The sequence below is a fragment of the Salvelinus fontinalis genome, chromosome 4 (assembly GCF_029448725.1).
Source record: "Salvelinus fontinalis isolate EN_2023a chromosome 4, ASM2944872v1, whole genome shotgun sequence".
Classification (NCBI taxonomy): domain Eukaryota; kingdom Metazoa; phylum Chordata; class Actinopteri; order Salmoniformes; family Salmonidae; genus Salvelinus; species Salvelinus fontinalis.
In genome coordinates, this window is record NC_074668.1 from 32,552,052 (window position 1) to 32,576,677 (window position 24,626).

The window sequence follows — 24,626 nt, forward strand, 5'->3', positions numbered from 1 at the left end:
CTCCTGTGGCGGGCTGGGCGCAGTGCGCGCTAACCAAGGGGGCCAGGTGCACGGTGTTTCCTCCGACACATTGGTGCGGCTGGCTTCCGGGTTGGAGGCGCGCTGTGTTAAAGAAGCAGTGCGGCTTGGTTGGGTTGTGCCTCGGAGGACGCATGGCTTTCGACCTTCGTCTCTCCCGAGCCCGTACGGGAGTTGTAGCGATGAGACAAGATAGTAATTACTAGCGATTGGATACCACGAAAATTGGGGAGAAAAGGGGATAAAAAATAAATAAATAATAAATAATAATAATAATAAAATAGAATCGCGGTTGATATGTTATTGGCAGAACGGGGGGGGGGGTCTGTGCAATGTTTGGTGAACAGTGTTGTACTTTCATTCCCAATAACACAGCTACGGATGGGAGTCTGACTGTAGCATTGGAGGGACTTCGTACCCTTAATGGTAAGATGAAACAGCATTCTGGAGTGGACACTTCTATGTGGGACTCATGGATGGATGCTTTTGGTAAATATAAGACGCTGGTTTCCTCTATCCTAGTATCAATTTCCGTTTTTGCGGGCATTCTTCTACTTTGTGGATGCTGTTGCATTCCATGTGCGCGCGCGCGCTTGCAAGCCGTGTTATAACTGCCGCCATAGACCCTAATCAGGAAAGGGCCCAAATGTTCCCATTGCTTGATGATGGGGAAACTGGACCTGTCTATCTATTTGAGGACTAAGATACTTTTATGTCACGTCTCTTGTGAGACGTGAAGAGAGGGAATTAAAATTTGTCTTCTGACAAATTTTATCCTTTAGTTTTGTCTTTTTATACTTTTATGTCACGTCTCTTGTGAGACGTGAAGAGGGAATTAAAATTTGTCTGACAAATTTTATCCTGTAGCTTTGTCTTTTTATATACTTTTATGTCACGTCTCTTGTGAGACGTGAAGAGAGGGAATTAAAATTTGTCTTCTGACAAATTTTATCCTGTAGCTTTGTCTTTTTATATACTTTTATGTCACGTCTCTGGTGAGACGTGAAGAGAGGGATTTGTAAGAAATTGTAATAGAGACTGGAAACTAGTAATAACAACATTTCAACATAAGTCATCTTTTATACATAAGTCATCTTTTATACAAAATACACATACTCCTCATTTCTCTTGGACATATGCTGGACTTATTAAGACACCAACTACAGACACACATAATTCCCCTCCCCCATGATAACCACAGACACACACAACTCAGGGTTGGAGCTCAAGACAAAGAACTATCTCAGGAACCAATGGAACGTGGACACCAGGCCTGTTCAGGACTATCCAAGACCCAGATCGACCAATCGGAAGGCCAGACTCGCAGATCAACCTACTTTGCTTGTTGTCTATATAAAACTGTACAACTGTTGAAACTACCCTCTTTTCCGGACGGTTCCATAAGAATCAGACAGAAAGAGCCTTGCTGCAAGATTTTACTAAGATATCTTTACATGTGATTAAACGGCCTTATTATAAAATTATCCACCTCGTCCTATTGTCTCCTCTTGTTCTCCTGTCAACAGTAAACGTTTTACTAACACTATCAGACTGCTTGTTTCTTTCAAATGTGTAAAATAGTTTTATCCCATATTGGAAGGCATGGTTTCAGTAGCCTAAGTCATTAACCTAGCGAGGGGTGAGCAATAGGCTTCCCGGGGTGCAGCAAAATCCATTGTTCCTTGTTCGAGGACCATGCGACCTGGCAGAAACTTCAAGCTGTTTGGGTTGGGAGTGTCTTGAGTCTGAATGAACATGGTCCTTGCTGGAAAGAGGGGCACAATACTGTCAATCATTTTTGCTATTGTGGTGTTACAACATGTTATATAGCTTGTACAAAATAGAGGTACTTTAATGTAAATGTCTTCAGAAAGTATTCATACCAGTTGACTTATTCCACATTTTGTTAAGTTGCATCCGAAATTCAAAATGGATTAGATACTTTTTCTCACTCACCTACACACAATACCCCATAATGACAAAGTGAAATGTTTTTAGACATTTTTGCAAATGTATTAAATAAAATACAGAAATATCTAATTTAGATAAGAATTCACACAAAGTCAATGCTTTGTAGAAGCACCTTTGGCATCAATTACAGCAGCAAGTCTTTCTGGGTAAGTCTCTAAGAATTTTCCACACCTGGATTGTGCAACATTTGCCCATTATTCTTTTCTAAATTCTTCAAGATCTGTCATTGTTTCTTGATCATTGCTAGACAACCATTTTCCTTGCCATGTATTTAAGTCAAAACTGTAACTCTGTCACTTTGGAACATACACTGTCTTCTTGGTAAGCAAATCCAGTGTAGATTTGGCCTTGTTTTAACTTATTGTCCTGCTGAAAGCTGAATTAATTCCCCAAACATAACGTAGTATTCAGGACAAAAAGTTATTACTTTAGTGCCTTGTTGCAAACAGGATGCATGTTTTGGAATATTATTCTTTTCACGCTGTCAATTAGGTTAATATTGTGGAGTAATGAATGTTGCTTTTCCATCCTCAGTTCTATCACAGCCATTAAAATAACTGTTTCAAAGTCACCATTGGCCTCATGGTGAAATCCTTGAGCAGTTTCCCTCTCTGGCAATTGAGTTAGGAAGGACACCGGTATCTCGTTTGAGTCCATGCAACTTATGTGACTTGTTAAGCACATTTTTACTCCTGAACTTATTTAGGCTTGCCATAACAAAAGGGGTTGAATATTTATTGACTTAAGACATTCCAGCTTTTCATTTTTTATTAATTTAGACAAATCTGGAAAAACAATTCCACTTTGACATTATGGGGCACTGTGTGTAGTAGGCCCATGACAAAAACATCTCAATTTAAAACATTTTAAAACCAGGCTGTAACACAACATTTGGAAGAAGACAAAGGGTGTGAGAATACTTTCTGAAGGCAATCTATATACACACACTATACATGGTTTTCATGCCTACAAGAAACAATTGAAAATAGTGGCCAACTCCTTGTGACACCAATGTTGAGTGGAGTCCAATGCAGTCCAGCATACTGATATGCACGTGTAACGGATGTGAAATGGCTAGCTAGTTAGCGAGTACGCGCTAATAGCGTTTCAATCAGTTACGTCACTTGCTCTGAAACCTAGATGTAGGGTTGCCCCTTGCTCTGCAAGGGCCACGGCTTTTGTGGAGCGATGGGTAACGACGCTTCGTGGGTGTCAGTTGTTGATGTGTGCAGAGTCCCTGGTTCGCGCCCGTGTCGGGGCGACGTACTAAAGTTATACTGTTACACACGCACAGCAAGGCTTAAGAAAAAACACTCTAAGCAGGTTAAATTCGGATAAGAAAGGGGTAAATGGACCACCAGGATCAACCATGCTAAATAAAAACAACCAGTCACGCGAGATTGTAGATAATCTGATTCGTCACATGATGTAACATTATTTATGAGTACCACATGCTGACAATGAACAATTCAATGGATTTGATGGACTGGAATGGAATTTGATGGAATGTGGACAGAAAATGTTACTTCCAATGTTACTTCCAAAAAACCATGATGAAAATATTCCTGTGATCAAACTCCCACTGCATCATTAGGCAAGTAGGGATATTGTGCTGACTGGGCTGGTGTATTTCTGCCAGTGAGAGGCAAGCTGAGCAAATAGCTAGCTATAAATAATCATGTTCTATTAAACTAGTTAAGTTATGACAGTTGCAATATAATTTAACTGTAGATGGAGCTACAATAATCACATTGGCTCACTAGTCTCATATCTGCGTCAGACCTCGGCTTGGGTTATGAAACTGATAAGAGCTACTATAGCTAGCTGCTTACTTACTAATTAGTTGAGGAACACGAAGTGATAGAAATAACGTGAAAACATGCATTCTTAAAGTTTAATAGATATCTTCAGTAGTCAACGAATCCAGAGGAAAACTTACGGACTTGAAATTCTTAGAGAAATACCCAACAACCTCCTGACCTGCCTGTAAATCGCCATGTTTGTGATGTTTCTAAACAGTGACTCAATTTCGGCAAACTCCGCTGAGGGCGGAAACCGTCCTTGTATCTTTATGTAAGCAAATTATGTATGCCTACCTATATGACACACAACCACAAGGTAGATGAAAGGTGCATCTTATAACATTCATTATGTAGCAGTGTGATGGTGCATAATCTAGGGGAACAACAAGTTGCACACAAGGACCAATTCAGATAGGCCAGGTCAAGGGGGGGATGTTAATAATTCAGTGTCTTTAAAAAAAAAAAAATTACAGCTGCATAGATAATGTTTTTCTTTGGTGTACAAACACTTTTTCATATAAATATTGTACAAACATGTGATTGTAAAAGTTTTGTATATTTTGGTTTGGCCCATCGCGGGTTATCTGTATTTCCGTAACCCCTTATTGTTCTCTTTTGCCTGACCTTCGGCTAGCAAGGTGCCTGAGAGCTAGGACTGCGCCAAGGGTTAACATAATGTGTATTGTCTCTTCGTGTGCAGGGCAAATACAAATAATTCAACTAGCAGACCGTCAGTTGTGGCAGCGTCCTAATTAAAAGTTCACAACGCAGAATGAACCACGCTACAAACTGGTTCCGCGACCTGCCGACTGGTCAGCTCAAGCCGACCACCGGAGCTGTGCATTTGGAGGAGATGCGCACCTGGTTTGCTATAAGTGAATGTATACTGTAAATAGTGAAGGTGAATGTAGCATATTCACTAGATAAGGGTATTGGTGTTAATTGGCCCCAAAAAATAAACTAGTTGTGGCAGCGTCCTAATTAAAAGTACACAACGCAGAATGAACCACGCTACAATTACATATGGGTGTGTCTCATGATGATAAATAAATGCAATATAAATTAAAACAATTAAAATGACTTGTTTTGCATTAATTTATTTATTTTACAAATGAGTGTTCATCAAATGCAAGCTTTGCATGACAAGTATTTTGATATGGGTGCTTTTAGGTTTCAGCAGGTGAGGCTTTCTGTATAAATCAGCGACTGTTCATTCCTATACAAGTCAGTCAGTCATAAATCAAAGACTTGATATTACGTTCAGGAATTTACCTACAAAAGAACGATTTTAACAACTAAACTTCACACAATAGCAATTAGCTGGCAAACAAATGTTAGTCAGCCGGAAGACAGAAGTTAAATAAAGTTCAATTTACTCTGTCGATTGTCTGTAGGCGTAGTCTTTATGCAGGGGCAATTAAATTACACGAATTTAACGTATAATTAAAAAGCATTTCCAAACGTGGGTCTTTGTAGACCCGTGCAGTTCCTTGGAGGTCAGTTCCTCTCTGCTTACCTCATGTCAAAATAAAGGTTGCCCACAAGTTCATGCTTTTTGTGTGTGCAAGTGTGGCGCACTTGAAGGAATTTTATTTTTGACATGAGGTAAGCGGGTCTACTACAACATACCCACGTTTGGAAAGTCTTTAAATGTATGTTCTATTAGATTTTTGTTTTTTGTTGTTGCACAATGACCAACCCTATGGACAATTGGCAGAGTAAATTACAATCACATTATCTAACTTCTGGCGCACTATTTGTTTTTTTGCAAGCTAATTCCTACCAAAGATACTGTGTAAATACTATAGTTGCTAAAATAAACTATTGTAGAGTAAATTATTACTGCTGATGCAGTGTGCATTCTTCATTTTCACTGCAGATTAACAAACACATACAAGTGTTGTACAAAGTAATACAAAAATAATGAATGACTAATTTTAAGACAGCGGTTCTTACTTTGGATCAAGTAGTTTAAAACCTCTATTGGTCCCCACCATGACCAGGTAATATGCAGAGTCGTGGATAGCAAACATTAAAAAGTGCTTCAAGATTATTGAATAGTCAGCAGAAGACCATATCAGCATTTCATACGGCTATGGAGAAAACAAAAACAGAAGGAATGCAAAATCTGGTGTAGAAGAGCAATAAAGTAACCCTTACGGGTTTATGATGAAACCATGTGTTGACCATTTACTTGGAAGTGTATTTTGAGCATGTGTAGGTAGGTGTCTGACGTGAAAGTCATGGTTCAACTGTGTGTTTCGCTTGAGGTGCTTGACAAGGGTTGTAGTTATTCTGGTATGTTCTGCTAGGGGGTGCTGATTCTAAAAAAGGTAGAAATAGTGTGAGGTGCCATCGGTCTAAACTAAAGCCTTGTTCACACTGGTAGTTTGAAATGACTCAAATCCTATTTTTCGGGGCCTCCCGGGTGGCGCAGTGGTCTAGGGCACTGCATCGCAGTGCTAACTGCGCCACCAGAGTCTCTGGGTTCGCCCCCAGGCTCTGTCGCAGCCGCGACCGGGAGGTCCGTGGGGCGACGCACAATTGGGCTAGCGTCGTCCGGGTTAGGGAGGGTTTGGCCGGTAGGGATTTCCTTGTCTCATCGCGCTCCAGCGACTCCTGTGGCGGGCTGGGCGCAGTGCGCGCTAACCAAGGGGACCAGGTGCACGGTGTTTCCTCCGACACATTGGTGCGGCTGGCTTCCGGGTTGGAGGCGCGCTGTGTTAAAGAAGCAGTGCGGCTTGGTTGGGTTGTGCCTCGGAGGACGCATGGCTTTCGACCTTCGTCTCTCCCGAGCCAGTACGGGAGTTGTAGCGATGAGACAAGATAGTAATTACTAGCGATTGGATACCACGAAAATTGGGGAGAAAAGGGGATAAAATGTAAAAATAATAAAATAAAATAAATCCTATTTTTCGGCAGTGTGAACAAGGCTTAACAACTACATCACATTTACAAATCTTGAATCGATGACTCAAGTGCAGGTATAATGTAGAAGTGCGGATTGAGAACATGATTGTGAATGTATAGAGTTCCAGTGAAGGTAGTATTAGATACTGATTGGGAGTGTAGCGGAGGTGCTGATTGGGAGTGACTTTGCCGATAGTGCTGATTGTGAGAGTGGAGGACTTCACTTAAGGGTTCACTTCTACAGCATTAGCAACCTGCTCAGTCCAAAATTAAAGTAAACCAACAAACTTAAATACAGCAGAGGCACCCACAAGAAAGGACAAGCGTAAGGAGAAACTCTGACCTTTCACCTCTAAGGTATGTTCTGTACTGTTTGCCCTGCATGTAGATTCATAAGGCTGACTTTTGCAGCACTGACAGTCACGTGACCATGTAAAACACAACTAATAGTGACTAAGAAAGCAATCGGTGAAGTATAAAAAATAAAAAAAGGCTAAAACTCAAACATTACAGCTTGACATGTGCAACATAATCCAGCATCTGATTAACATTATAATACATGATCAAATATGACAGCACTGCTAGAGGTACATTTAACCTACCTAGTAAAAAGTGTACACCACTCAAATGGGCTAAAATGGTCATCAGATGACTTCCAAAATATCAGAAGTATAAAACACAGTAACTACTAAAGGAGGCCTTCCTCTCATCACCCTGAGACCAGGGCTGTCATGGGAATCCTTACTGGGCCCACAGAGCAATGGGGAATGGACTAAGTATAAGAGCAGAGGGTCAAATCTGAGCGGTTGAGCCCAGAACGGGATATGCAGTATACAGTTGAAGTTGGAAGTTTACATACACTTAGGTTGGAGTCATTAAAACTCATTTTTCAACCACTCCACAAATTTCTTGTTAACAAACTATAGTTTTGGCAAATCGGTAAGGATATCTACTTTGTGCATGACATAAGGAATTTTTGCAACAATTGTTTACAGACAGATTATTTCACAATTCCAGTGGGTCAGAAGTTTACATACACCAAGTTGACTGTGCCTTTAAACAGCTTGGAAAACTCCAGAAATGTCATGGCTTTAGAAGCTTCTGATAGGCTCATTGACATAATTGGAGATAATTGGAGGTGTACCTGTGGATGTATTTCAAGGCCTACCTTCAAACTCAGTGCATCTTTGCTTAACATCGTGGGAAAATCCAAAGAAATCAGCCAAGACATCAGAAAAAAAAATTAAGACTTCCACAAGTCTGGTTCATCCTTGGGAGCAATTTCCAAACGCCTGAAGATACCACGTTCATCTGTACAAACAATAGTACACAAGTATAAACACCATGGAACCACACAGCTGTCATACCGCTCAGGAAAGAGACACGGTCTGTCTCCTAGAGATGAACGTACATTGATGCGAAAAGTGCAAATCAATCCCAGAACAGCAGCAAAGGACCTTTTGAAGATGCTGGAGGAAACAGGTACAAAAGTATCTATATCCACAGTAAAATAAGTCCTATATGGACATAACCTGAAAGGCCGCTCAGCAAGGAAGAAGCCACTGCTCCAAAACCACCATAAAAAAGCCAGACTACGGTTTGCAACTGCACATGGGGACAAACATTGTACTTTTTGGAGAAATGTCCTCTGGTCTGATGAAACAAAAATAGAACTGTTTGGCCATAATGACCATCGTTATGTTTGGAGGAAAAAGGGGGAGGCTTGCAAGCCGAAGAACACCGTCCCAACTGTGAAGCACGGGGGTGGGCAGCATCGTGTTGTTCGGGTGCCTCGAAGCAGGAGGGACTGGTGCATTTCACAAAATAGATAACATCATGAGGGGGGAAAATTATGTGGATATATTGAAGCAACATCTCAAGACATCAGTCAGGACGTTACTTGGTCGCAAATTGGTCTTCCAAATGGACAATGACCCCAAGCATACTTCCAAAGTTGTGGCAAAATGGCTTAAGGAATTGGAGTGGCCATCACAAAGCCCTGACCTCAATCCTATAGAAAATTTGTGGGCCGAACTGAAAAAGCGTGTGCGAGCAAGGAGGCCTACAAACTTGACTCAGTTACACCAGCTCTGTCAGGAGGAATGGGCCAAAATTCATCCAACTTATTGTGGGAAGCTTGTGGAAGGCTACCCAAATTTTTTGACCCAAGTTAAACAATTTAAAAGGCAATGTTACAAATACTAATTGAGTGCATGTAAACTTCGGACCCATTGGGAATGTCATTAAAGAAATAAAAGCTGAAATAAATAATTCTCTACTATTCTGACATTTCACATTTTTTAAATAAAGTGGTGATCCTAACTTACCTAAGACAGGGGATTTTTACTAGGATTAAATGTCAGGAATTGTGTAAAACTGCGTTTAAATGAATTTGGCTAAGGTGTATGTAAACTTCCGACTTCAAATATGTGTGTCCTTTCTGTATCTAATCTAACACTGGACCCAGACAAGAAGCTCTCTAAATTAAGTAATGCTTTCAATCTGATAAAAAAGCTGAGTGCAAACTAATGTGGGCAGAAACCCCTCCCCCACTAGACTGCCATATCCTCTGTGCATACCAACAGATTACTTCTGACAAAGAATATGACAGCTACCAGCACAGGGACAACGGATGTACAAGGGGCCTCATTTATAACCTTTGCGTAAATTTTATATAAAAATAGTTAAACTTGGCGCCTTGCATACATATGCATATTTCCAGTTATAAAATCAGACATGTGGTGAAACTACGCGTCAACAGGCATTATAACGCCGCCTGTAAAACCCCAGAATTCACCTTTTATGGTGATAACTCCCTTATTTGCTGTATACTTTGGAAGTATTGGAATTAGGCCAAGGCAGCATCTAAAGAAAATAGCAATGGAAAACTTCACCAAATGTCTTTGGTGCTGTTGGCAGAATATTTTCTTTTGCAGTGACATTTGCTGTATCTGACCGTTTCTGATAGAAAAAAACAATTGCAAATTGTTGTGGACCTGTAAACAGATCGTTTTAATTCAACAATGTTTTGTATAAACTTTCCTGAACCAAAACATGCTGCACTGCCCGCAAATTCTTCAACATTGTCTACTCTGAAAAAAATGTTGAACTACAGTAGGCCTACTTACAGTGGTAGCCTACACACTTCAATGCAAAATATCAACTGTATGTTATTAACCACGCTCCTCTCGGATGCATAGATCAAAAACGTATAATAGCCTATCTAATAGGCCCAATTAAAAGAGAGATGAGTATGGTCATTTATTGTATGGTTATGTCAGAAATATGAACTCAACTTGGACAGAAAAGGTAAGGAATGTATTCTGCAATGGTTATGATAAGCCTATACACCGAGTGTACAAAACATTAAGAATACCTGCTCTTTCCATGACAGACTGACCAGGTGAATTTCAGGTAAAAGCTACGAGCCCTTATTGATATCACTTATTACATTTACTTCAATCAGTGTAGCTGAAAGGGAGGAGACACGTTAAATATGGATTTGAGACATGGTTTGTATGTGTGCCATTCAGAGGGTGAATGGGCAAGACAAAAGAGTTAAGTGCCTTTGAATGAGTTATGGTAGTAGGTGCCAGCCCAGGCGCACCAATGTGTCAAGAACTGCAACGCTTCTGGGTTTCACACTCAAGTTTCCCGTGTGTATCAAGAATAGTCCACCACCCAAATGACATCCAGCCAACTTGACAACTGTGGGAAGCATTCTTGTGGAATGCTTTCGACACCTTGTAGAGACCATGACGAAATTAGGCTGTTCTGAGGGCAAAAAGGGGGGTGCAACTCAATATTAGGAAGGTGTTCCTAATGTTTGGTGTACTCGGTGTATGCATGTTTATAAATGAAATATTGTCTACCCGAGAAATTTGACATTACAGTATTCAGATGTAGCCTACAAACGTTAATGGAAAAGGAACCGTCTCTTCTACCGTTAAACTGCGCTTCACGTCGGATCGCATTGAGCAAAATACTTGAAATAGCTTATCTATGTACTATTGTAAAGTGGGTTTAATTAATTGAGAAATGGGATAAATTGTAGCCTATACTAACTTGCTGTAGGCCTATAGGCAATTTTGTGAGTATGAAGCCATTAGTCAGAAAAGGTGAGGAATTAATTATGAAATTATCATGGAAATGAAATTACTTTTCTAATTATTTTAGAATGCAAAGAAAATAAATAGATTTTTGCTCTTCTCACTAATAAATGACTGTATCTTGTTATATTTAGCTACCTGTTTTTGTTATTAATTCGACTATTATATACAGTGGCTTCAGAATTCAGTATTCACACCCCTTGACTTTTTCCACATTTGGTTATTTTACAGCCTGAATTTAAAATGAATTAAATTGAGATTGTGTCACTGGGCTACACACAATACCCCATAATGTGAAAGTTGAATTATGTTTTTAGAAATGTTAACAAATAAAAAAAAATTAAGCTGAAATGTCTTGAGTCATCTCTTTTATGGCAACCTAAATACAAATTGTCTTAAGTCACAAGTTCCATGGACTCACTCTGTGCAATAATAGTTTAACAGGATTTTTTTAGGGGCCATCTCATCTCTGTACCCAACATACAGCTAATTTTAAAGTCCCTCAGTTGAGCAGTGCATTTCAAACACATATTCAACCACAAAGACCAGGGAGGTTTTAAAATGCCTCGCAAAGCAAGGCACCTATTGGTAGATGGGTAAAAATACAAAAGCATTGAATATCCCTTTGAGCATGGTGAAGTTATTAATTAGGGTTTAGATGGTGCATCAATACACCCAGTCACCACAAAGACACAGGTGTCCTTCCTAACTCAGTTGCAGGAGAGGAATTTGTGGTGAGGCCAATAGTGAGTTTAATGGCTGTGATAGGAAAAAAACTGATGAATCAACAACATTGTAGTTACTCCACAAGACTAACCTAAATGACAGAGTGAAAAGCCTGTACAGAATAAACATATTCCAAAACATGCATCCTGTTGGCAAGAAACTGACAAAAATGTGTCAAAGAAATTAACGTTATATCCTGAATACAAAGCGTTATGTTTGAGGAAAATCCAACACAACACATCTGAGTACCACTATATTTTCAAGCATGGTGGTGGCTGCATCGTTATGGGTATGCTCGTCATTGGCAAGGACTAGGGAGTTTTTTGGGGGATAAAAATAAACTAAATAGAGGTAAGCGCAGGCAAAATCGTAGAGGAAAACCTTATTCAGTCTGCTTTCCAACAGACAAATTCACCTTTCAGAAGGCCAAGCATACATTGGAGTTGCTTACCAAGACAAAATTGAATGTTCCTGAGTGGCCTAGTTACAGTTTTGACTTAAATCAGCTTGAAAATCTATGGCAAGACTTAAATGTTTGTCTAGCAATGATCACCAAATAATATAACAGAGCTTGAATCATTTTAAAAGAATGTGCAAATACTGTACATTTCAGTTGTGTAAAGCTCTTAGACTTACCAATAAAGACTCACAGCTATAATCACTGCCAAAGGTGATTATAACATGTATTGACTCAGGGGTGTGAATACTTATGTAAATTAGATTTCTGTATTTCATTTTCAATAAATAAGTAACATTTCTATAAACATGTTTTCACTGTCATAGGTTATTGTGTGTAGATGGGTAAACATCCATTTAGAATTCAGGCTTCACATAATTCACTAAATGTGGAATAAGTCAAGGGGTATGAATACTTTCTGAAGGCCACTGTATTCCTGCACAAGGCTACTACGCTACTTTTCCCTTAATTGCAATGCAAAAATTCAACCACTTGAAACTGCATACACATGGAGACAGGATAATCACATTCTAACGTCAAGTTCAGTTTTTATAATGACAATTTTTGCTTAAACTGCTGCATGCATGTTTTGGGGCATATTTTGTGTGTACACAGCATTTATAAATGAGGACCCACCTCAATTCTACTGCAGCAAAAATACACATTGATGACCTTGCTCAATATCGAGAATGATCAAAGTTTGTAAGGATAAGATCTTAAGAGTTCTATGCTGCCCTGCAGTCCAGCCCCGGTGCTGGTGACAGCATGCAGTGTGTATACCTTAGTGTAGTGTGCACAGGTGTGGGCTCCAATGCTGGCTCCCCTTCTCTGTAGGGAAGGATGGGATCTTTCAGGGCTTTTCTTGTGGGGCCTTGATGTGAAAGGGCGCAGAGACAAAGGGGTCTACTGAGCTCACCTCTGAAGTCCAGGAGTGTAAGGGTCCCACAGGTACTGAGCCCACAGCAGCCTGCCTGCTGACATTGGACACCACCCTCTGAGCTGTCACAGGTTGGTGAGGCAAGGGGCCCTCAAAGTGTCGGGAGTACTTGGCCAGGGCCTGTGGGCGGAAAGGCTGCGTGGCCACCTGGCTCAAGAGGGCTGGTTCAGGGGCCACAAGGTGAAGCACAGCTGGGTGAGGGTGCTGGGTCTTGGGCTTCACGAAGGGGGCCTGCAGGAAGACGTCTGGATGCTGTTGAGCCACAACAGGGGGACGTTGGAAGGGGGCATTTGCGAACACGTCACCTGCCTCCTCTTGTTCAATCCTGAAGGGGGATTTGAAGACATCAGGGACAACCTCAACCCCCCTGGCTTGCTGGGGCATCTGGTGGGAATGATTCAAGGATGGGGCACAGAGGGATGGGGTAGGTTGGTGGGAGGAAGTGGAGAGTTGTGGGTGTGATAGGGATGGCTGGGAGGATGGGAGGGGTAATTTAGACCCCTGCTCCTCCTCTTCATCTGAATCCAGCAGCAAAGGTCTGGAGCCACTGCAGTCATGGACCACATCACTCTCACTGGACCTCCTGCCCTGCTCCTCCTTCACTTTCTCGTCTTCCTCGTCATCATCGCTGGAGTGGATACAGCCCTCGTTTGCTCTGTGACCTTCTCCAGGCAGCTCAATTTTATAACCCCCCTCGTCCAGCACAGCGTAACCATTACTCACCCCTTTCAGCTCTGCAGAGGAGAGAAGGCACAGAGTAATGGATAAGACTTGAGATGTGTAAATGGAGACAAGATGATACAGCAATTGAGTTGACATTGAGAAACCTCTCGCAGCTCTGAACACTACGGTCTGTGGTCCTTTGGTCTAACGGACCATCAATTAGGTCAATCCCAAAGATGACAAGTATACAGCTCTACTGCAAACAAGTAAACACCATGGAAACTGCAATAACAGCACAATGGTCCAACAGCAGCAAGCCAGCACGACTACATCAAAAACACAACATGTTCTACTCTGTACAACACAATGTGACAGACAAGACTATTCAGCACTGTCACCACAACAAAATACATTGTTTCCACTAATTGATTTCAGCAGACCTGCAACATTCTCTAAGCATATATACTCAATACCTCATCAAAACAATTCCATGTACCATTACAGAGAAAGTAATAATGTCAGATTTAGGGTTGTAATTAGTAAGTTATATAAAGATATAGGGACTTGATAAGAAGGCAGTGGACCTATGGAAACAAGGAGTGAGAGGACTCACAGGAGCAGAGACAGAAACAAAAAGAGAGGGAGGAAGAAACAGGGGCAGTCTTACCTTGGGAGTGCAGGTAGCAGGAGTTAGCCGGCAGCTCCAGAGGTATAGGGTTAGTGGCAGCCATTGTAGGGCACAGTTCAAAGTCAGCCAGAAGGCAAAGAGCTGGGCAGGGTGTGAGTAAGAGAAGAGGTAGAACTGTAGCTCTAAGCTTCTCAACCTCCCACTGGATTGAAAGGCAAGAAGCTAGGTGTGCGAGTTCTACAGTCAGTGAGAGCACTCAACCCCATGTAAGAGTGCAGTGTGTTAAGTGTGTTAGTTGCTTAACTGAGTGAGCACCGAGGTGTAATAGGATGATTGGGCACTTCCATACTGTAGCGTCAATGAGAACTGTGTTTCGATCAATTGGGCAAAATTATAAATTTTTTGTTTCAAAACGCGGAGGCCTCCGAAAGCCATTAGCGCATTTATGAGCTTGTCTGAAGTGTGAGCCTTGACATTGTTAGGGAAGTGAATTATGTGGGTGTGTGACTAAGCAACAGACTGTCTTAACCAGCCATAGGATGCATACTGTGCTTATAGCTACTTGCTCATCCAATCATCTCATAACACTAGCATATATTGAACTACATTTCCTACTGGTGAACTGAAAGACACCAAGGAGACTAGTTCCATCCACGTTTACATGTTTATTTAAAGTCCCTTTGGTTTCTTTTTTTTCTTATTTCATAAAAATAGAAGGTACACACTAGATAACTCTTTGCTTTCACATATTAACATTTGCTGTTTGTTCATTTCAACAGTTTTCATTTTATCAAATTATACTTGTCACCGTTTCCCCTAGCAAACACAGTAGGTACATCCGTTTCACAGCAACACAATTTAAAACTCTAAATGGCAAGGCTAAACCTCTACTGAATACAGCACTGTGGTGTCTAAGAACAATATGAGCACTACTGTAGAATTGCATAGGTTAGCTACACTAAAACCTGCAGAAGACTGAACTGTACAACAAGTAGATCAGAGAGAAAAATGAATAAAAATGAAACAAGAGTAGCTTTACTGATTATCTGTCCATACACTTCAGATTCCATAGGCCAATTTCTAAAACTTACTGTACAATATATGGTTTGGTGAGGAGGGGTAAAACAACGTTTATCTCAAAGATACTAGCAGTAACATCAACGGAAATTTATCATTTTGCTTTGTATACTTTCCAAGTATGGAAACAAAACTTTTTGACATGCATCATACGGGTTGCATTTCAGTTTCTGAAATACTGTATCATTTTGATATGCCTCAGAAGATCAATCAAGGTTGGGTACAATGTAGTGCATCACATCCACTGATTATGCTTGCTGGGAGGAGGATAAAGAGGAGTCAAGACAAATTTTGGTTCTGTTTCCAACAAATGATACTAATTGCACTGTAACTTGTGAGTAGGTAAGCTAGATAACCCCTAAATGTATAACATAAGCTAACAGTAAAGGAGGAAAATAAGGGACAGAGATATCAGGAAGACCCTTCCGTCATAAACCCTGTTTTCAGAGGGAGGGCTCTATGAGGTGGAAGAAATATATTCCCTTCAAGCTACCGTAATTGCTGGACTATTAAGCGCACCTGAATATAAGCCGCACCCACTGAATTTAAAAAAAAAAAATGTATTTTGTACATAAATAAACCGCACGTGTGTATAAGCCGCAGGTGCCTACCGGTACATTGAAACAAATTAACTTTACACAGCCTTTAAACGAAACACGGCTTGTAACAAAAATAAATAGGCTTTAACGAAACACGTCTTGTAACAAAAATAAATAGGCTTTAACGAAACAGGCTTGTAACATTTTTTATTTTTTTAAATAGCAGTAAACAGTAGCCTACCAAGAAAGTCCTTGGTCACTATCTTCCTCCTGTGCACTGAAACCACTGAAGTCATCTCCTTTGGTGTCGGAGTTGAATAGCCTCAGAATTGCTTCATCCGATGTTGGATCGTTTTCATTGTGCTCTCCTCACTTTCATCCGGAGGCAAATTCCCCGCTGAGTTTATGCTGCCCTCTTCAATACGCAGCAGCTCCACGCTGTCAGGACCCACTGGCAGACTTGACCATAACGCTTCGAACACACCGACTGCGTCATTGCGTTTCGAAACACCAGAAGTACATTCATTTCCAATGGAACGCTGCATTTGCCTTGCAGCATTGCGTTGCAGAGGCAGTTGCAGTGCGTTCTGTGTGGTGCATACGTTCGATTCAAATTGTATGAGTGGACTTGACAGAGAGTAGCAAAATATGAATGTAGATTTTTTTGTTGTTGCACACATTCAGTAAAAAATTGGGATTACATAAAAACAGTTTGATTGCATAATTTCTTTACATTTTTTATTTATTTATTTGCCAAGTATATTATTTATTCGACACACGGTAATTTGACCAAATTATCAGGGGTACAGTAGTATCTACCATTTCCATTACTATTTATCTAGCATTCACACTCTTTCAAACATGAACATTTGGTAAAGTTATTAGGGGTAGTAACTAGCATAATTTATTTGACTATTTCTTTCACACACACCTCATTGGCTAGGTTAGCTAGCTAGCTAACGCTAACTAGCCACATCTAGCACAAGCTCACTACTAAACTGACCTGGCAATCCTACTATCGTGGACACTCGTCTCCAAGCAGCATTTTTTGTGTTTATGTCCCTGTAGCTGTCAGCAGTTGTGTCAAAAAGACACGGTTTTGAGGATACTGCGAAAATGATTCTCTCCTCCATGTGTCCAACCGCATGCGACCATTTGCAAAAGGTACCTGCATCAGTATAGTTGCCTAGTTGCGCAAAATGTTATGCAGCAGTGATGCAATGACGCAGCCGGTGTGTTCGAAGCGTAAGTCGCTCTTCGCATGCGGCCCGTTTTAGTGAAGGATTTCTCCCCACTTGTCATCCAATCCATTTTCTAGTTCGGGCCATCTGCTTTTCTTTCCTCTGAAAGCTTTTGTTGTCTTTTTGCACTAAGTCAGTTTCTCACGCTGCTGTTTCCAACGTCTTATCATCGACTCATTAAGGCCAAGCTCCCGTGCAGAAGCTCTATTTCCTTTTCAAACAGCCAGATCGATCGCCTTCAAATTGAAAGCTGCATCATATGCATTTTTCCATGTCTTTGCCATGATGAGGGTGACAAAATGACTACCGTAATCAGAATGATGGAAAGTTTGAGCGCGCTCGATTTACTTCACATTATGTGACGGTGCTCAGTTTTTTGGCGGCATGAATTTGTGAAAGCGGGAAAAATCCATAAATTAGCCGCGTCATTGTATAAAGCGCAAGGTTCATAGCGTGGGAAAAAAGTAGCGGCTTATAGTCCGGAAATTACGGTATTAAATAAACTACAGCTCAGAGAAAGAAAATCAAACTAGAAAAAAGTCAATACCTCAATAAGGTACAGTAAGTAACAAGCACAGAGCTATCCTCAGAACACAACCAAATTAAGATAATTAAAACCATGGGGCTAGTTGCTTCCCTATGCTAAAATAGTCTTCCACAAGACCAAGAAGGATAGACAAAAATACTGTGGACAAAATGGAGGGACAGGATGGTAGTACTCTTAAATACAGCTTCATAAATAATACACAGAAATACATTTTTTTCATTCAAGTATATGTACTTGTTATGAACTTTATATATTTCATATTGACTCACTTCATACATTCATTCTATGGTACTATCAATAGTCACATTTATTCATAACATATATATTTTTTAAATATTAAAACACTTTGAAAGTAGTAGTTAAAGTACATTTTTAAAGGGAGAATGAGGACATTGAAACAGTGGTATTATATAGATAAGAGTTGGTGGGGAATGGATTTGTCCAGATTTAAGTTGGACATTACATCATAGGCAAGCAACATCAAGGTGTGTGTGTGTGTGTGTGTGTGTGTGGTATGGATGGGCAGATCGGACAAAAGGGAGGTGGATATGAATGATTATGAACATGTGCAACAGAGGCACATGGAACAAATAGAGAAACGGATTGCCTGTACTGTATGGCTATACCAGCGCAACACAAGCAGACAGACAAAACCCAAGCTGCACCTAGTTCTCGCTCTGCTGGCTCACTGGTGAATATCAACCGACTCATTAAACAACCACTGCACAGTTCTGTTGTACCTGCGAGTCTTATTCTCATGCTTATTCCCCTGCTCAATATGGCACTCTTTTCTATCGCAGACTCTGAATTTACAGCTGCTAACCTTGCCAATGGACCGAGAATAGAAACAAACAAACCCAAATAAACCCAATAAAAGCTCTTATTGGAATACACATAACCAAAAGACAAGGGCATTCAAATGAATCACACACATTTAGAATAATACCACGATTGTATCAACCTTTCCAGACAATTCTTAGACTTAAGGGCATAGTGGGAGGAAAAAAATGGACCAGCTCAATATAATCTTAAAGGAGGACTACAGGAAATTCACAGCACAGAAACAATAATCCCAGGAAACCTTCAGATAAACAGATTGTAGCTCTTACGTAAAACACAGCCAAGATAAACATGGTTGCACAGTAAAGGAGATGGTTGTTGTAGCAGACCTGAATATCAGCGCCAGTTTGGGGGTAGCTGGCGACGCCTGTAGAGATCAGATGTCTACCGTAATGGTGCACGTTGCACAAGCGCAATGGCAGACATCTTACAACATTTGCAACAGAAAGCCAAACATTCCCAGGGGGCAGCAGTGGATCACAGCAGTTTGATAACAGTTAAACACACAGCAGAAGGACCAAGGACTGACAGCTTATCGTCATTATTAGTCTCCCCTGTATGCCCAATGCAAGCAGCTCTGGATAGTTCAGTCAGCATATGCTTTTCTTAAGGGCAACTGCTTTGCTCTATAGACTATACATGGTCATAGCTGCTACAGGAAGAGTGCATACAGATAACCAGGAGAGATAGAAGCACTGTACTGTTGTGTTACATGGTCAGACTTGTGACAAATAGGTATGCCAGGGGTGGATTGTACAAGTGATCAAACATTGTAGAACCCAGCAAAGACAAATCGGGTTATGGGCAAGCCAGGCAGTATGTGCATGAGGTGGGGTTGAATCTGCATGGAAGGACAATTAGGAATGTTGACAGATTGATGAAAGCGTGATAATGACCATAGCGCAGCCAAGACAGAAGCAGACAATGTGTCAGGGTGGATGGTTAATGCAAAGTTGTTACACCAACATGGGAATGCCAACGGCCACCATTGTATCAGGCAAGCAAGAGATGGAGGTGGGGGCAAGGAGGCACACCGGAGAAAGTTTTCACTAGTCCATTTCACCTCGCAAGGTGCTACAGAAGTGCCTCTGCTGCCCCCTCTCCATCCCCTATGTGTTACGATTGCACGCTGCCCCTTCGACCTCGCTCTCCCAACCCCCCTAGAGGTCGATGAGCTGATCCACCAGCAGAAGGGAGCGGGCCATGTTGGGGATGCTGGACTCTGAACTGCCACTGTTGCTGCGCGAGTGACCACCTGAAACGTGCCAGAAAGAGAGAGAGAGAGAGGGAGACAAGGACAAGGGGGGAGCAAGGAAGAGAGAAGAGGGAGAAAGGCGAACAAGCGGGAGTGAGAGTAATATTTAGAGAAAGAATTTGACAGAACAGAGGCCAGAACATATAATGGCAAATAATTGAGAATCGGTGAAAGAGAGTGGAGAAGAGAGCAGAATGACAGGAGCAGACAGGGGTGAATGAGGGACAGAGGGAAGAGAAGAAAGATACAGAAAGTAAGCTGATGTTATCTAAATGCAGCCGCAGCATTTCAGGGAAAGCGTGCTGGGAGAACATATTGTAAGTCGTCCTACCCTCTAGAAGAACTACTCCTTCAAGCTCTGCCTTTGGTGCTTCTGTTCTGACAGACTGTACAAAACAACTGCAGAACGGTGCCTCCCTTTGATCGGAATTCTTATTGACAACGTTCAACCAATGAAAAGTGAAGGCGAGAAAGCTAAGAGAAACCCACCGATGTGAGAGCATGCTAGGACGAGGGCTAGCTAAGGTTACAGCACAATCCAGCTATAGTCGCTCTCATCAGGTGTAAGTGATGAACTAAGGTGTTATCTAGGGTCTTCCCAGCGATGACTGTGCTCATTCATGGTCACCTTGGGTTATATAAGTTGAGGAAGACAGCTCATACAGAACAGTACTCTGGTCTTCAGAAGATCTGTGTGGATCAACGAGACACGTGGATCCAAACCATATCTACATTCTGCTGGTCTACCTTACATACCTTGGTTGTTGGTGTTTTTGATGAGCACAGGGATGGGGTCAAACTCATCCTCAGTGCCCTTCTCCCCAGCCTCGGGTGGCTGGAAGCCCGACATGAGGTAAGCAGAGTCTGCAGGTGGAGGGGAGGAGGTGAAGGTGGAGGGGGAAGGTTAGCGCAGCCCAGAAGAGTGCGAGTGGGGGGGGTGCAGGGAGTACAGAGACAGATGCAGCCAGAGCAGTCACAACATTAGTACTAATCCATGCATCTGATGTGGCTTTTGTAAATGAGTCAAGGGTCTGCAGAAGATCCCACAATGCTGTGGCTGCTGTATAGCGCTACAAATTAATACCTCACTGTTTGAACCATGAAGGGCTGCCGACAGGTCAGCCTGTCGGCTGATCTTGATATTACTAATATGATAGTTTAACCTCATACATTCAAAGGTCACTTGCCTTTGAACATGTATTTTAGTGTTTTGACTGGGCGTTAAAGCTGAGAGATATTGCAGGCGTGTGGTTTAGTTTTTGCTGAACATAAGTCTGAGGTCAGACTTGTTGAGGGGCGTTTACACAGGTAACACACTGAGTGTACAAAACATGACAGACTGACCAGGTGAATGCAGGTGATGTCACTTGTTAAATCCACTTCAAATCAGTGTAGATGAAGGGGAGGAGAAAGGTTAAAGAATGATTTTTAAGCCTCGAGACAATTGAGGCATGGATTGTGTATGTGTGCCATTCAGAGGGTGAATGGGCAAGATCAGGATTCATACAGACAGTACAAGTCAAATTCAAGTACTTTTCAAGCAATAATATTCATTTTCAAGGATCATCAATTTGTTATAGTCCCTATTATGCAATTGTTTCTAGTCGCAGTCATCACTACCTTACAAGTTCAACTCAATAATACGGGTTTCACTTTATTTACTATGAGTGGTAAGTCAGTACTGATGATGTTGACTGATTTCCTTATATGAACTCTAACTCAGTAAAATCTTTGAAATTGTTGCACTTATATTTTTGTTCAGTATACATATTAAATTGTCTTTATATTTCACTAAATGACATGAAAGTGAAATTTGACGGTGTAAAAAGCCATTCGTAGAGTCAAAAATATTTTATTCTATACCCATTAGAAGAAAATTAAGTTATGTGTTTGATAAGATTAAAGACACAATTTACATTTCTGGGGAACCCACATGGGTCCCGGATCCCAAGTTTGGGGACCTCTGTACTACTAACCTCTCTCCCTGCTTGCTTCAATGCTTCCTCTCTCTGTGTATCTCCTTTGCAGCTTGACTCACCACTGTCTGTCTCACTACTCTATAAAGAAAAGGTATTTTGTTATGAGAATTTAAAGTAGCCCATCTTTGGATTACAGCTAGCTTAATTTCAGTCAACTGCTCCTGCTGAGGTCAGGTTTCATTCAACATTAGCTTCTAACTTCATCCTTCTAGCCAGCTAGTTATAGCTAGCTACCTGGCTAACAGCCAGAGCCTTTGGACTACCTAGCTAGCTAGACACCTGACTGAAATATAAGCGACTATTTACCAGTTGTACACTGGGGGGAGGGGGGTTGTTTGGGGATGTCTGTTGACATGGCAAGAGTCAAGGGATGTTAAAATAATTCCCACTATCAGCGGCGTCCCTCTGCTACTTGCCACTGTATGTCTGGTCTGAGGTAGTTCATTTCCCCTCTCGGCCTACATCATAGGCGGAGTTTCCCGTTGGACAGAGTAGTGAATGAACGCGCTGCTAACAAGGCAAATCCGGGAGATTAAACGCCATTTCCCAAATATAAAGGTAAGTAAACGGTGTTTACCCTAAACCCTCCACTACATCCTTGGTTGAGTCTGGCAAAACTCATTCATAAACATCAATATCCTGCCAGGCAGGAGGAATCTACTGTACATTTGACCGGCATTTTAGCTATTGATGTGACGTTTGGTGGCACCTAATCAGTCAGTTCTGTACCTGCCTGAGTGGCAGTGTAGGTGGAATGAGCGAGTTCTCCTGGCAACTAGAGTGCAAAACTCATTAGGAAATAAAACTCAGTAGACTGCTTGGAAATTAATTTGCACGACCAATACATTTTCTAATATTTCTAATATTAACATAATTGATAATTTTCTGTTTTCATCTAATTTTAATTAAAGTACTTTGGAAGTACCAACTTGAGAAAATGTTTGATTTAGTAGTTCATTCAGTTGTAGTTAGTAGTTGATTCAGTAGTTGAATTTCAGAGTGCCAAATTCATGTATTGCACCTTGTGCAAAACCTGCAAAATAACTTTTTTAAGTGCCTTTGAATGGGGTATGGTAGTATTATGGTAGCTAGGCGCACAGGTTTCAGTGTCAAGAACTGCAACACTGCTGTGATTTTCACGCTCAACCGTTTCCGTGTAATATCAAGAACGGTCCACCACCCAAAGGACATCCAGCCAACTTGACAACTGTGGGATGCATTGGAGTCAACATGGGCCAGCATCCCTGTGGAATGCTTTTGAAACCTTATAGAGTCCATGCCCCAACATATTGAGACTGTTCGTTCTGAGGGAAAAAGGTGGTGCAACTCAATATTATGAAGGTGTCCCTAATGTTTTGTACACTCAGTGTACAGTATATGACAGCTGGTGAGAGGGTCTTACCAGCAGGTGCTTGGGCAGTGCCAAATGAGACAGGAGCCAGCTCATCCAGACAGGAGGCAGAGCCTGCGAGGGCAGAGGAGCAGGAGGATGGAGGTACACAGACAGTTTGAGCCCCAGGGGTGGAGGTGTGAGACAGCAGAGAGCAGCCCAGCAGAGTGTCCTCCCCAGCTAGAGGGTCTGGGGGAGGAGAGGCCAGAGCACAGGGGCCAGGATGTAGGGAGGAAGAAGGAAAGAAAGTAAACAGGCCATTAGCCCAAACAGGGCAGGAAAAGCATTGGGTTAATAAGCTTGCTCACCCTCTTCCCACAGAAAAAAGTTCAGACCAAAAGTAAATGTAAGCTTCCTCTTATAAACTGAGTATACAAAACATTAAGAACACCTGCTCTTTCCATGACAGACTGACCAGGTGAATGCTATGATCCCTTATTGATGTCACTTGTTAAATCCACTTCAAAATCAGATCAGTGTATATGAAGGGGAGGAGACATGTTAAAGAAGGATTTTTAAGCCTTGAGACATGGATTGTGTATGTGTGCCATTCGAAGGGTGAATGGGCAAGACAAAATATTTAAGTGCCTTGGAACATTGTATGATAGTAGGTGCCAGGTACACCGGTTTGTGTCAAGAACTGCAACGCTGCTAGGTTTTTCACAATCAACAGTTTCCTGTGTGTATCAAGCATGATCCACCACCCAGAGGACATCCAGCCAACTTGACACAACTGCGGAAAGCATTGGCAGCAACATGGGCCAGCATGCCTGTAGAACGCTTTCGATACCTTGTAGAGTCCATGCCCCGACAAATTGAGGCAGTTCTGAGGGCAAAACGGCGGCTGCAACTCAATATTAGAAGGTGTTCCTAATATTTGGTATACTCAGTGTAAATTTATCCTCCAAGTAGTACCCTGCTCAAACCCTAGACTAGTAATGGTACTGTGCTGTATGTAGTAGTTGGACCAATGACAGGACCATGGTCCATTAGTGTCCTCTAGTGGAGCAGATTTCCACTACAACCAAAAGCTGAAAAAAGAAAAACCTGCCCACTGAATGATGTGGAGAGGTCAAACCCAGGGGCAGCAGACAGGCTCTATTGCTCAGCAGTAGCTGCCTTGTCCCCAGCTCCAGCCTATTTTCACTGCCTGCAGGGAATGTCAGCCATTACACAAACATTCACACTTTGCTTATGTTCATCTGGAGCAGAATCAGCACTGCTAATCAACAGTGCGCTGAAAATGTTTTCCTGTTCACCCTTAAGAGTACATCATAGTAACGGATCATTGCGATAAAGCGAGGCGCTCGCTGTCACAACCATTCCAGACAGTTTCAATAACAGCAGTAAATAAATGGTGACAGGGAATAATATTTTGCTGCAAGCAAACCTGTCAGCACAGCCTGGCAGGGCATGTTTGAGCAGGCTACTGATAAATTACCTGATCCTTTCAACACCAAGCAATAGTTAAAACAAAGAAAACCACAACTAAGCTCCTGAATCAAGACTGATATGCCTGTATGACGTTGATGGCAGA

The 24,626-nt window shown here is 41.6% G+C and overlaps 1 protein-coding gene across 15 annotated transcripts in view; it reads right to left on the reverse strand.

The window, feature by feature from the left end:
- Positions 1-1,093: 1,093 nt before the first annotated feature.
- The window catches only part of LOC129853561 (AP2-associated protein kinase 1-like), a 51,263-nt gene continuing 27,730 nt past the window's right edge, over positions 1,094-24,626 (reverse strand). For 8 of the 15 annotated variants that reach the window (XM_055919724.1, XM_055919723.1, XM_055919721.1 and 5 more), the window contains 3 exons: positions 23,102-23,278; positions 20,477-20,584; positions 4,873-13,664 (listed from right to left, as the gene is read on the reverse strand). In XM_055919724.1, the coding sequence (XP_055775699.1) occupies positions 12,844-13,664; positions 20,477-20,584; positions 23,102-23,278 (1,106 nt within the window). In that variant the 3' untranslated portion in view covers positions 4,873-12,843. Of the gene's footprint in view, positions 1,784-4,872; positions 13,665-14,866; positions 19,721-20,476; positions 20,585-23,101; positions 23,279-24,626 lie in introns of those variants that run through there. The other 7 variants (XM_055919729.1, XM_055919728.1, XM_055919727.1 and 4 more) reach the window with 5 other exon arrangements.